We start from the raw sequence: 11933 nt of genomic DNA, 5'->3' as shown, positions 1-11933 counted from the left end.
CTGTGGCTTTATTATATTACAATATTTATTTCATCACTCAAAGTCTGTATTCATACAGAGTTTAAGCTATATATACACACTATGTGTATAATTATTTTTATACTTGCAGATACTCACTTCTCAGTTTATTAGGTGCACTAAGCAAAATAAAAAACTTGCAATAAGTTTGGCACTCAAATGTTACAGATAGTATATAAAGTTATAATGATCAACATTTTATTTGTATGAAAAGTGCAATATAAATAAAGTCTGACTGACTGATTAGGTTTTAGTGGATGCCTAAGTTTAATCCTCCTGAATATTGCTTTAACAACTGTATATAAATACACTGAGAACTGCTAGCAGCCAGTCATATATCTTCCATACATAAACATAGGTATAAATAAAGATGATTCTGATTCTTCCTGTAACAACTAAATGAGTAATAATTCCTCGTTTTTCTTCCCACACAGAACACAACGACACAAGTCATACATGCATTAAAATAACAGTATAATTTAAAAAGGAGATCAGCAACAAAGATGAGTTTTCAAACTGTGAACTTTGTTTAATGTGATACAGTAAATCCTATGTGAGCAGCGTAAAGCACATAAATAGCATACAGGTATTTTAGGATGAGAAACTTACTTCTCTGTGATTATTAACCGTGGCATTTTATTTCATTTGTGGATGATGCATTAACAAGAAACAACATTTGTTCAGTTTCAATAGCAGACACCTTATCCAAACTTCATTGTGCTTGACCATTACACATCGTCAAGAGCTCGCCAACCTATGAAAATATTACAGTTTTGCAAAATATACATTATTTATAAGAAATAAATACAACCGCACTTTTTTCGGCATCACATATTTCTGTTTCGTCAGAAAAAGTATTGAATCTTCAATATATAGGTTAACATTATATCTTTTTTCTTTAGTAACAGGGACATTCAGTATGTACACAGACAATACAACTTCAAATCTTAAGCAGTATATGCACATAAAATAGCTGGAATTTCTTCTCTCTTCATTCTAGTAATATGTTATATATATATATATATATCGGTAGAAGTAATTAATGTTTTGTGTTCTAACACAGCGAAAAACAAAGTTAATGAGTGCATTGGTCGAAAACATTATTCATTCTTGTAATTTGCGTTCCAGCTCTAAGAAAACCTTCGCATTGATTTCATCCACTTCGTCCTCCACCTGGGCAAACAAAGAAATTGGACAAAATAATAAATTTGACGTAAAACTCTGCAAAGACATACAGTGTTCAACTTTGTGTCAAATCAGGACAAAATCTAAACTCGGTATAGTAGCAAGTAAGTAAATTATCTATCCTCATGATTTAATTTGGAAGTGGTTACTAAAGTTTAAAAACTGGACCCACAGAATTAAAAATTACAGTCTGGTGTTATTATTTAGTCTTGATGGGGATTGTTATGGAACAATTTCCTGTATATGATGATTTATATCAATAAGGAAACTTCTCAGATAAATCCCAGAATGAAAGCAACATTGATACTTATTTTCAGAACAAAAACCTGCATAAATCTCTGCTCAGCTAAAAAAGCACACAGTAGATTTATCATGCGGTACAAAAGATCTCCATTATCACCTGTTCTACTGTGTCTACTTCTGGGATGTAAAACTGCAGCATGTTCTGAATCCCATTCCGCAGTGTGACTGAGGAGCTGGGACACCCTGTGCAGGAGCCGACCAGCTTCAGCTTGACCGTGCCGTCCTCAAAACCCTTGTAGATGACATCGCCTCCGTCCTCCTGCACTGTCGGCCTTGTTGAATCATGTTATACAACACAAAACAACAGAAAGGATAGAGAGTTTTGTCTGATATCTCAGTACAGCTGTCTTTAACCATCACTTCAGACTGCTGAGTAGAGCGATGTTATTAAGTTCATTAAATTCTGCTCTTGTTCTTGTCTACAGCACATCAACACCAGCATCGGCCCCAATCACTAAAGGAGCTCACAGCATGTCTGAAAACAGCTACAGACTCCAAAAAAACACCATAATGGCTTTCAACTTCTTTGTACCTAATCCTGGTGTCCAGAAGCTCCTTTATCATACAGACAATTTCATCATCATCTTCTGAAATACCTGCAATAAAGAAAATGTACTGTTTATTTTTTGTACAATATTGTTCACACAATATACAGTGAATGCCAGCGTAAGCAAAATGGCCACATTTCATAACTCACTGCTTTCATGGTGAACCTCCCCTGTTGTTATCAGGTCACCACTCTCAAAGAACTTAGTAATGGCGTCCGAAGCATGACGCTTGATGTCTGTCCATTCCACATCTTCATCTGCCTGAAAGGACACCACAGATCTCATGGAAATGTTGTCTCTCTACCACGATTTCATAGCAATAAAATCACACGGAGAAGCTGTTAAAAATACAGTTCATGCTTACTTTAGTGACTGTGATGAAGTCAGGGCCAAAGAACACACTTTTCACTCCTTCAATCTCAAACAAGACCCTGAAACAAACATTTTATCATGTTAATGCTCAATAAAATTAAAACTGCAACACACAATGACAGTGAGAAGTCTGAATTAATTTGAGTTCATTCAACTATGACAAAATCCAATTGTGCTGGTCTTAAGATCACTGATGACTGCACTGCTCCAACAATGTTGTCACTTAGATCATGACAAGAAAGAATGTATGAGTCAAAGAGTACACAACAGCTACACATATATGATTCACACAATACGTTTGTAACAGACAGGCGCACAGATACAGACACAAAAATTTTCCTAAGTGAGACAGACATTTCTATTAAAATCTATTTTGTCAAATTAAAAACATTACAATGTCAACCTGACAAAGTACGACAGCAAACTGGAAACACAACCTGGCTAAAGATGAAGATTCCGCAGAGCTTGGAGAAGGAAAGTCAAGTGTTCCACTTCCTAGGACTGGTTTACCAGGGAGAAACTTCAAGCTTCTGGGGTTTGGAGTGTCTTGAGTCTGGATGGACAAGTGTCTTACTGGAAAATATCACAAAAAAAGATTTCTTAGTAGTTTTCCCCACAAACCAAGCAACCTACCAGTAGTTTTTAGTTGGATGGTAAGCTGTTCATTCAAGTAATTGAAAATGACCTTTTTCATCAATTTATCATTATTTATTTAGAATTCTGACTGTTCAGTAAGTGTTTTTGTTATTTTAAACATAAAGTTCAGCAATTCCACTCTCTCCATTGTAAATGTCCCCATTTTCTATGGTAGTAAACTCAACAATGTGTGTGCTTTTGGCTGTAGCTGGTCAAACAACAAAAGCAAATGAAGTACATTCCCCTTCCTCATTACCGTACCTCGCAAAAATATTTTTTGTGTGAATCAAGTGCATTCCACAAAATTAGTGATGTTTAAAGTTTAATTTCCCTTCTCAAGTTCTACCCCCCTCTCTGTCCATAAACATATTTGTATGTTGCCAGGATGTTAATTATTTCTTGCTCTGTAGATGATTTGTGCTGTTTTGAATTCCAGCAGATGCCTGAATCTCAATGCATGTGACTTTTAAAAACAGGTTGTTGGTGTGTTCCCAGTTTCCCCCTGTGTGTGGATCAATAAGGTTTCATCTTCTCTTATATTAGACCTAATTAAATTGAATAAAACCTGTGGATCCAGGGGCCCTGGGCTTTGACTGAAGTGTCCAGACACTGGGGTCTTACTTGGGAAGAGCGTGGCTCCTGCTGTCCTGCGATGAGACTGAAGTCCTCTGGAGCTCCGGGTCGTGCACTGGGAGTGATGCGAGCTCGTGATCTGCTGTGGATACCTGACGATAAAGAGCAGTGACGTACACAGCGTGTGGACCATCACAGGACATTAACTCCTCCATGTTTCACGGGCAGTGTTAAACAGAGAGGTCGAGGCGATGAGTGAAAACACGCGTTCAGCTGCAAAACTCAGGGATTTGTCCAAAAACTACAAACTACACAGAAGCTTGATCGTTTACTGACAGAGAAGATTACAGCTGGCTAACGTTAGCTGCTAACACACTGCTACCAGGGAGCGCGAGGAACACATACAATGAAATAAAGATAATAAAACACGAGAGTAGCTCAACTAAAATAACTTAAACCAGCTTTATTCGATATGTCCACAGAAATACATGACGGGCTGTTGCCTAGCGTCGCACTTTGCTTGTTAGTTAACCAGCTAGCTAACCGCCGCGTCATAACAACCAGTCGACTGTTTATGATGCGACACAACTGAACTAAAACGTGTTTAATTAGCAGTACACATTAATACATCGCATCTATTCAGAGGCTCAAACCTAATGTGAGACGTATTTCTCGCTCGTAACAGCTGGAGAAGACCCCATCTCATGTGCGCCGCCATTTTGTTTGTTTTGAAAATGAGGCCCTCGTGTGGTCGACAGGGATCCTGTCATCCTGTCCACGGAGCAAACGCAGCTTTATTATTAATATTAGTGCACATTGCAGTGTTGTAGAGACGTCATATTACTTTTTTCAAAACATCTTTTACAGAGGTGAAGACAGTTTTAAGCGTCATGTGCTGGGAAGTAAAATGCTTCATGTTTGTTTGTTGGTTTGACGATGTCACAGCTTCTATTTGCCCTTTTAATGTGATGTGTTGCCTGATCTCATGCTGTATATTTACACTACACCTTCATCCTGTAGGTGGTGTTTCAGCTTTATTTCAGACTCATAGGTTCATAGTACAAAACCTCCTCAACAGTCCCCGAAGTCCCCAAACAGACAAATAAACAAACACAGACGAAAACATAACATCTGCAGGTAAATTAATTTCACAAATGAAAAAATACAGAACAATAATAGAGAAATGCAATCATCACAGGTTACAAATCCACATGACACATTCATACACAAAATTCCTTAGCACAGTAGGAACAATTGGGAAATTGTTGTGGCTTGTAACTTGGAAGCTTGAACATAAGTCTGAATGCATCACTGTGATCATTATATGCCACCTCAAGCTTGTTATACATTGTTTTATAGAGCTGCACCACAAGTGTGTCTAAATGTCTTCCTTTCACATCTTCAGACTCTTGCCACTTTTGCTGGATTTTATGTCAGTGAAAAAATGTTTTATTTATTAGCATCTGCAGTTTTAGTCCATTGTCCTTTAATTCATACAGGAGCTGCATGGTATACACAGAGTTCAGTATAACAGTTACAATGCTTCATAAATACCATCCTGCAAACCGATGTATGTTTAATACTAATGACGGGTCAGAATCGACATCATCCTGATCACACATCTTCTTTGGTCATGTTTTACTACGGCCCTTGTTTGAGACAGATATTTCCTTCATGAAGTACTCATATGGTTACTTTCATTTCCTCAGAAACCTTCAGTTTATTACCTGAAAGAAAATCTGACGTCAGTGCCTTGTTATTTAGCTGTTGAGTGAATCAGCACTTTGTTTGAATAACAAATCCTAATGAGATGGACACACCTGATTTTACAGAGCATGAATATTTCAGGTCTGTAAAAACAGTGTACAGCTAAACTCCATACATAGTATTGTACTGTACTTTGTAGCAATTCCATATCAACACAGTCTTATCTCTACCTATAATAATAACATCACAATTTGCTGTGTTTGTTGATTACACCCACTATTATGAATTAAAATAAGTATTTATAGCCTATAAACAGGTTTTTCAGAGCGACCTGATCAAGTTGAGTGTCTTTGGTTCAAAGCAAACACTGTTGCTTGGTTTTAAGCAGTCCAACCCCATATTTCTCAACACTTTTTCCAGCAGCAGAAGATGTTGAATAAGAGGAGTGGCATGAGTGACTCCCACAAAGGCGCTGCACTCTGAAAGGTGGTGGAGTCAAAACTAACGTCAAGGACATTCTTTACTGGAAGAACCTGAAGAACACTAACATCACTGGTTGGGGCATGATTTTTCGTGCTGGTATGCAGCTATAGGGTGGACTCCACGAGCACTTTACTCAGATGTCTGATTTTTGAGAGAGTGAACGGAACCAGGACTCAAGAAATCCCTGTTTCAATTTGAATTTTAACTTTGTCATCCTTATCAACAAGACATGGTGGTCTGGATCATCCTCCCCATTGCCCTCTCGCTGGTGTCCTTCATTGGAACATGGAGCATGTAAGTGAACCAGAGACTCACATTTTTATATTTGACCTATGAACATGAATAAGTTAATGTTTCACTATGGACTACTGATTGGTTTATGTGAATGACCTCATTGTTATTATCAATCTGTATTTTGCTTTTCATGTTCTTCTATTCTAATATTTGACCATTTATTTGCTATCAGTGAAAAAAAAAAACATTATTATCATTTTTATTATTATAATGTTTATTTGTCCTTTTTATTATTTTAGACAATTCTTTACATAGGCTAACATTGTATGTCTATGAGCCCTTTGTGTGTGTGTGGTTGTGTTTTTAGGGGTTAAAATGCATGTAAAGAATGAGTGTAAAAAGAATTTCCCCTTGAGGGATTAATAAAGTATCTCTTCTTCTTCTTCTTTAAACAGAGAAAGCAAAAAGTTGAGTTTTGGGTCATGTTATTTAAAGGTGGTCAGCACAGTCTTTTATTTTGAATTTAAAAGCTCTTGAAAACTACCCTGTTGCTGAACATTTCGTGAAAAGCGAATCATTGAAAAAAGTGATCTGTCAAGTTCTTTGTGCTGCTGGGTGTGAACACTGGACACTTCAGGAATAACAAAAAACAATAGACTGTGTCTCAAAACCAAGACATACAAACATACTGGCACATTGAGGTATTCATGTGGATAATCAAGCTCTTTCTCATCAGTGAGATCATTTTGCTTTACCATCCACTTCCATTTAGTTTTTCACTGAACATCTTTTATTAAGTTATACATATATATATTTAATTCATATCATATTTTGAATTTGATTGTTTTTGGCTAAATTGCAGGAGGGAACTATGGCCCCCAGTCTAGCGCATACCTCCACCAAGGCCCAACCTTCCCCTTAAATTCATTAATTATGCTGATTATTTTGAATGAATCACTCATTGGGAAATGTTTCAAAAGGTCAATAAAAACACACTGTCATGCACTGTCAAAGAAAGTGAAAAAAAAGGGTAAAACGAAAGAATGCCTCCCCTGATCCTGATCTACACAAAAACTCAACACTTTCTGACCCATACTACATCTTTCCACCAAGTTTGGTGGGAACCGTTTGGTTGTTTTTGTGTAAGCTTACTCACAAACAAACAAACAGACGGGTGGAAACATAAGCTCCTTGATGGAAGTGATCAGTTGTTGGTCAAAATGTTAAAGGTAAAGGACAAATAACTGTAATGAGCTGATGATAATGAGTTAAAAAAAAGTGAAAAGTGGAAGGTGATGATAATAATGATGCACTGTTACGTATCAGTAACACAAACAATACAGTTTGCACAATACAATACATTCCCATCAAATCAACAATGCTGCAGAACCCAACTTGTGTCACTAATTTTGGTTCTCTTTTAATTATCCAGATATGGCCTGGCCTTCTCCAATAAACACGTGTGCTCCCTCAGTGACTGGTAAGTTGTGTGATGTTGATTTTAAAACGTCACCATCAACATCTGGATGTGACAGATTCTCTTAAAAAACATTTTGAATTCTTCCTAAGGGGGGGTGAGAACTTCTGCACAGGGAATCATTCCGCTGGATGTTGCCGTGTTCCAACCATAAGGTAAAAAATACTAAGACTATAAAGACTAAATGTTATATTTCTTGAAATAGTGAGACATAACTAATCTTAACAAATGGTTCCAGCTCAAGTGGAACCAGCACACCAGAAAATTCCCTTTTTACAGCCGTGATCAACGCTGCATCCTTCCTGTGTGAGTTAACCTGCTGAAGGCCCAACACCTTCACATACATGATATGAGTCACATGTGTTGTAGCCCTGACAGCTGTGTCTTCCTCCTACAGTTCTGGTCTTCTGCATATTCCACCATGCACATGTTATGGAGAAACACGCATGTCATTCTATGTTGAGCAAGTTTGCGCTTGTCTTTGGTGTGGTGTCGTCCATCGGGGCCTTCGCTGCTGGAAACTGCAACGTAAGTGCCGCACTTCCTGCACGATGTGTTCTTGATGCATGGGAATCAACATGTCTCAATGTTTGTTATACAGCACAGGTTGGCACAGATCCTCTTCCACAGTGTTTTAACATAAAGTTAGAGAAGCTAAGTAAACTGTGCGATTTCTATTAAAGTGATAATATCAAGTGTGTTCAAGACCCCATATCAACAATAGCACTTGAAAATGTTTAATTTGCAGAGAATTAATCAGTCAAACTTTATTTAAAAAGAACATTTCAAACAAATGTATTATAAAGTGTTTTACAGGTGATCATAGGATGTTAAAAATGAATAAAAAATTTGTTAAACAACATTTATATTTAGAGACGAATGCAAACCAAAGCAATCAATAAAAGAGGTTATGATGAAATATTTATATTCACAAAAAGATGAACAATAATGTTGAGAAATACATTTAAATAATAAAGCCCTATACATATAAAATACTACATAGAAGCCAGACTAAATATATATATTTAAATTGTTCTGTTCATCTCTAGAACATACATGATAAACTTTCATTTATTTTTATAGCACCTTTCCAAATTAAAGGCAAACAACAGGAATTGGTTTTATAAAGCGAACGATAAGAAACTATTCAAATGTATTTTACATGTTTTTTACCCTAATGTCACTGAGGCTGTTCACCACCTGAATGCCTGAGGTTGTCCCATTAAAAACAAAAGGCATTTTCTCAGGTGACATAGTTATAACTCCAGAGTGTCTGTGTCCTGGTTTCTACCTTGTGTTCATGCATTGACTCTGGGACCTGCTGACCGTTCCTCCACAGCCTGGTTACCTGTCACTGCTTCACTACTTCGGAGCTGCCACCAGCTTCATATGCGTCTGCTTATACACCATCCTGCTCACTATGCTGACCGGGAAGTGTGTGCTGACTGGGTACGAGAGGGCCCTCTACCTATTCCGCATCACCTCCACTGTGATTCAAGCCATCGTCACCCTCTGCTGTATCCTTTTATAATCCATGGACAGTAAACTTTATTGGTGGGGTCTCATACAGGGGGTGTGGACAGTTTGCTTCAGCAGTGACATCTGTGTTCCACTCTCCAGCTGCTTTATTCAGCACCACAGGCCGTTTGTGCTTGACTTGGATCCGGCCGGCTGCTTTGTTTACAAAGTGGGACTGGCCACTAAAGTCCACCTGACTGAAGCAGATACTGTGTGTATAAATGGCATTTATGGCCACATCAATCTTTATCCATTGTTTCCTGTATATGGCTTTACATTTCACTCTGACGTATGGAAGCTACAGTGGGGAGTGTACAGTTTAATAACAAACTCAGAAACACTTGCACACATCCAAAAGTCAATGATAACTGCATTTTTTTTCTTTTGGTTTTTGATTTTTTGATAACGGCTCTGTATTTATATAGTTTTTATAGTCTTAATGGCATTTTGCATAATGCAGTTTTGGCATTCACACATACATTCATTCAGTGCATCTATGTGCAATGACAATCACGTACTGCTGGTGCAGCCACCAGAGGTATCTGTACAACCCTGTTTCTCTCAGAATCTGGCCCAAAGGCGCTACCATACCTGGAATAGACGACCCGTTCTACCTCCTCTTCTGCAAACCTAACCTTTAGGCCTGAAGTTTGAAGTGATGCAAGACAGAAACACAGTTCCTATAAATGCACTGCCTCTTGTGCAAGCAGGTAAAGTCCTGTATTACAGGTTGACAAGAGCTGCAGCTCATGAGTCCTCATGTAGTAAAATCATTTTCACATTTCCTCACGAATGAGCGCAAACTCACTTCATTGGGTTGTGAATATTCATTCAGGTCGTAGGATAAAAAAGCTAACAATGTAAGTAAACAGATTTACATTAGATTCCTGAAGATATTTACCCAGCATCTAAAAGGCTTCTTCACACAGGGAGGCCTTTCACTGCCTCTGACTCATAAACCTGTATTCGTGCTTTGATAACTGTCCTCACTAGCTTTAATGTAATCTTCAGTCTCTTCAGAAGCAATTTACCACACTGTCACTAACTGCTCCAAACGTCCTTAACTTGCACACCTTCAGATTTGGTTCTGTTTCCCCAGAATGTTTACTTTTACGTCCACCTAGCGGCCATATTCGAGTGGATGATCAGTGTCAACTTGGAGCTGTTTGAGCTCAGCTACATCGTGGAGTTTTACTTCTTCTCGTCCTTCATGCTTTCAAACCTGCTGAACAAACGAGACGAAGAAAAGCCTCTCATGATGGTGATGCCTTGATTGAGGCTGCCAGGGTCCAGCTGAATCACATGGGCAGAGGATGGACTTAAGGCATTTGTAAGGACAGTGACTTCACCATGGGGGGGACCAGAAATGATATTTTTCATCAACCTGCAGACACGGATTTTAGCCATTTATAGATAATGAGCAATTTTATTCCCCCCTTTGGAAACTGTTCGCTGGGTGTATCTGGTCTAGAGGTAAATTAATTATTTTATTTAATTATGTATTGGAACTAGGCAATTTGTGAACAAAAGACATCAGATGTATTTATTTTATTTTTTTACAAGTGATGTTGATGCTCTGCCAAAGATCAACTAAACTGGGGTATCATACTCTGATACACTTTGTTTACAGATTTTTTTTGTTGGATTTTGATCAGCAATGAACTTAGAAGAAATTATTATTGTAGACATTAACATGAAGGCTCATGTATGGATCCAAGGACTTCTGTTTAGCTCAGGGACTTCAATGTAATTATGACACTTGTGAAAACCGACAAATCCTGTTCATAGATTTGACTGTGAGATAACAGGTGGGAGGAGGAAGTGGACAATATTACGATTTAAAGTTCCCGTAAGAGCAAATTATCCTGTTTGCATGAATGAGGAAAGAGTGACAAGTCAGAACAAATTTGTTTTGACAGTTTATCCACACTAAAAACAGGGAGGGAGAAAACTCAATGGGCTAAGTTGAATAAGTATTAAGGCCAGGCAGCATTAGCTATTCTCAGAATAGTGGGTGTTGTTTGTTCTGTTTGCATTAAAAAGTTTTAGGTGTGATCTGTTGATGTATTTCAGCTCTTGTGAGAACAAAACAAATGATTTAAAGGTACAGTGTGTAGTATTTAGTGATATTTAGTGTTGAAATTGCATGTTGCAGCTGAACACCCCTCGCCTCACCCTCTCCTTCCAAACATGATAAAGAACCTGTGGTAGCTTCAGTTGTCTTTAAAACTCAAAAGGTGTTTAGTTTGTCCAGTCTGGACTAATGTAAAAAACATGGCGACCTCTGTAGAGAGAGTCCCCTCGATTTAAATGTTAAGTATTTAAATATAAAGGACCTTTTCTGGGGTAAAGAAAACTAAAATTCATACCATTTAGATTAAATAAACTAGTGAAAACATCATGAGGATTATTCTACATTAAATTTCTGCCAATAGATCCCTTTCACCTAAACCTTACACACTGGACCTTTAAGTCACTTTTATATAAAGTAGCCTTAAATGTCTCAGAAATCTTTTGCTTTCTGCAACTATGTGGTCCAACGTGAATAGCAAACAACATGAATTTCAAATTAAGATTTTGTATTTCTGTATTTGTGGTCTCATCATTGTTTTACTTACCACATAAATCGGAGCTTCAGGGAGAATGCTGCTGGATTTGTAAATAAAATAAAAATTGTGCCTGTTTCCACTGCAACACTATTAACTGTGCCTAATGTATATTTTGTTTTACAATACATTGTCATATCACAAATGAGCAGATGATGCTACCTCAAATACTTTAATTTCATACTGTCAGCTTTTTACTTCAGATGCTGCTGCTGCAGGAGGTGGGGTCTAATGTTACCTGTTCTCATTGGATCGATTCCTCTCTAATGATTG

General features: G+C 37.7%; 2 protein-coding genes across 2 annotated transcripts; one reads left to right on the top strand and one right to left on the bottom strand.

Annotated features, from left to right (window-relative positions):
• Nucleotides 1–522: 522 nt before the first annotated feature.
• LOC109631430 (NFU1 iron-sulfur cluster scaffold homolog, mitochondrial) lies at nt 523–4434 on the bottom strand. The gene is made up of 8 exons (XM_020090196.2): nt 4289–4434; nt 3684–3787; nt 2864–2999; nt 2419–2485; nt 2204–2315; nt 2039–2102; nt 1604–1778; nt 523–1191 (listed from the first exon to the last, which is right to left on the bottom strand). Exons 1-8 carry the CDS (start codon nt 4351–4353, stop codon nt 1123–1125), a joined length of 792 nt encoding a protein of 263 aa, XP_019945755.1. The 5' UTR covers nt 4354–4434; the 3' UTR covers nt 523–1122.
• A 1349-nt stretch (nt 4435–5783) lies between these two features.
• LOC109635005 (transmembrane protein 150A) lies at nt 5784–11753 on the top strand. Its single transcript, XM_020095889.2, has 7 exons — nt 5784–6119; nt 7492–7539; nt 7629–7691; nt 7775–7842; nt 7934–8064; nt 8876–9053; nt 10134–11753. Exons 1-7 carry the CDS (start codon nt 6055–6057, stop codon nt 10325–10327), a joined length of 747 nt encoding a protein of 248 aa, XP_019951448.1. The 5' UTR covers nt 5784–6054; the 3' UTR covers nt 10328–11753.
• The last annotated feature ends 180 nt before the right edge of the window (nt 11754–11933 follow it).

The sequence above is a fragment of the Paralichthys olivaceus genome, chromosome 14, assembly GCF_024713975.1.
Source record: "Paralichthys olivaceus isolate ysfri-2021 chromosome 14, ASM2471397v2, whole genome shotgun sequence".
NCBI classification, from domain to species: Eukaryota; Metazoa; Chordata; class Actinopteri; order Pleuronectiformes; family Paralichthyidae; genus Paralichthys; species Paralichthys olivaceus.
Note: the sequence above shows the minus strand (reverse complement) of the source record. Positions and strands in the feature narration are given on the sequence as shown.

What these genes read in the sequence shown, in the direction of transcription:
- LOC109631430 (XM_020090196.2), bottom strand. Translation starts at nt 4,353, where the DNA reads ATGGCGGCGCACATGAGATGGGGTCTTCTCCAGCTGTTACGAGCGAGA. An exon ending in AGGAGCCACGCTCTTCCCAA is followed by an intron (nt 3,000 to 3,683) that starts GTAAGACCCCAG and finishes GATATTTTCCAG; the next exon opens with TAAGACACTTGTCCATCCAG. An exon ending in GGAGGTTCACCATGAAAGCA is followed by an intron (nt 2,103 to 2,203) that starts GTGAGTTATGAA and finishes TCTTTATTGCAG; the next exon opens with GTATTTCAGAAGATGATGAT.
- LOC109635005 (XM_020095889.2), top strand. Translation starts at nt 6,055, where the DNA reads ATGGTGGTCTGGATCATCCTCCCCATTGCCCTCTCGCTGGTGTCCTTC. An exon ending in TTCATTGGAACATGGAGCAT is followed by an intron (nt 6,120 to 7,491) that starts GTAAGTGAACCA and finishes TTAATTATCCAG; the next exon opens with ATATGGCCTGGCCTTCTCCA. An exon ending in TCGCTGCTGGAAACTGCAAC is followed by an intron (nt 8,065 to 8,875) that starts GTAAGTGCCGCA and finishes GTTCCTCCACAG; the next exon opens with CCTGGTTACCTGTCACTGCT.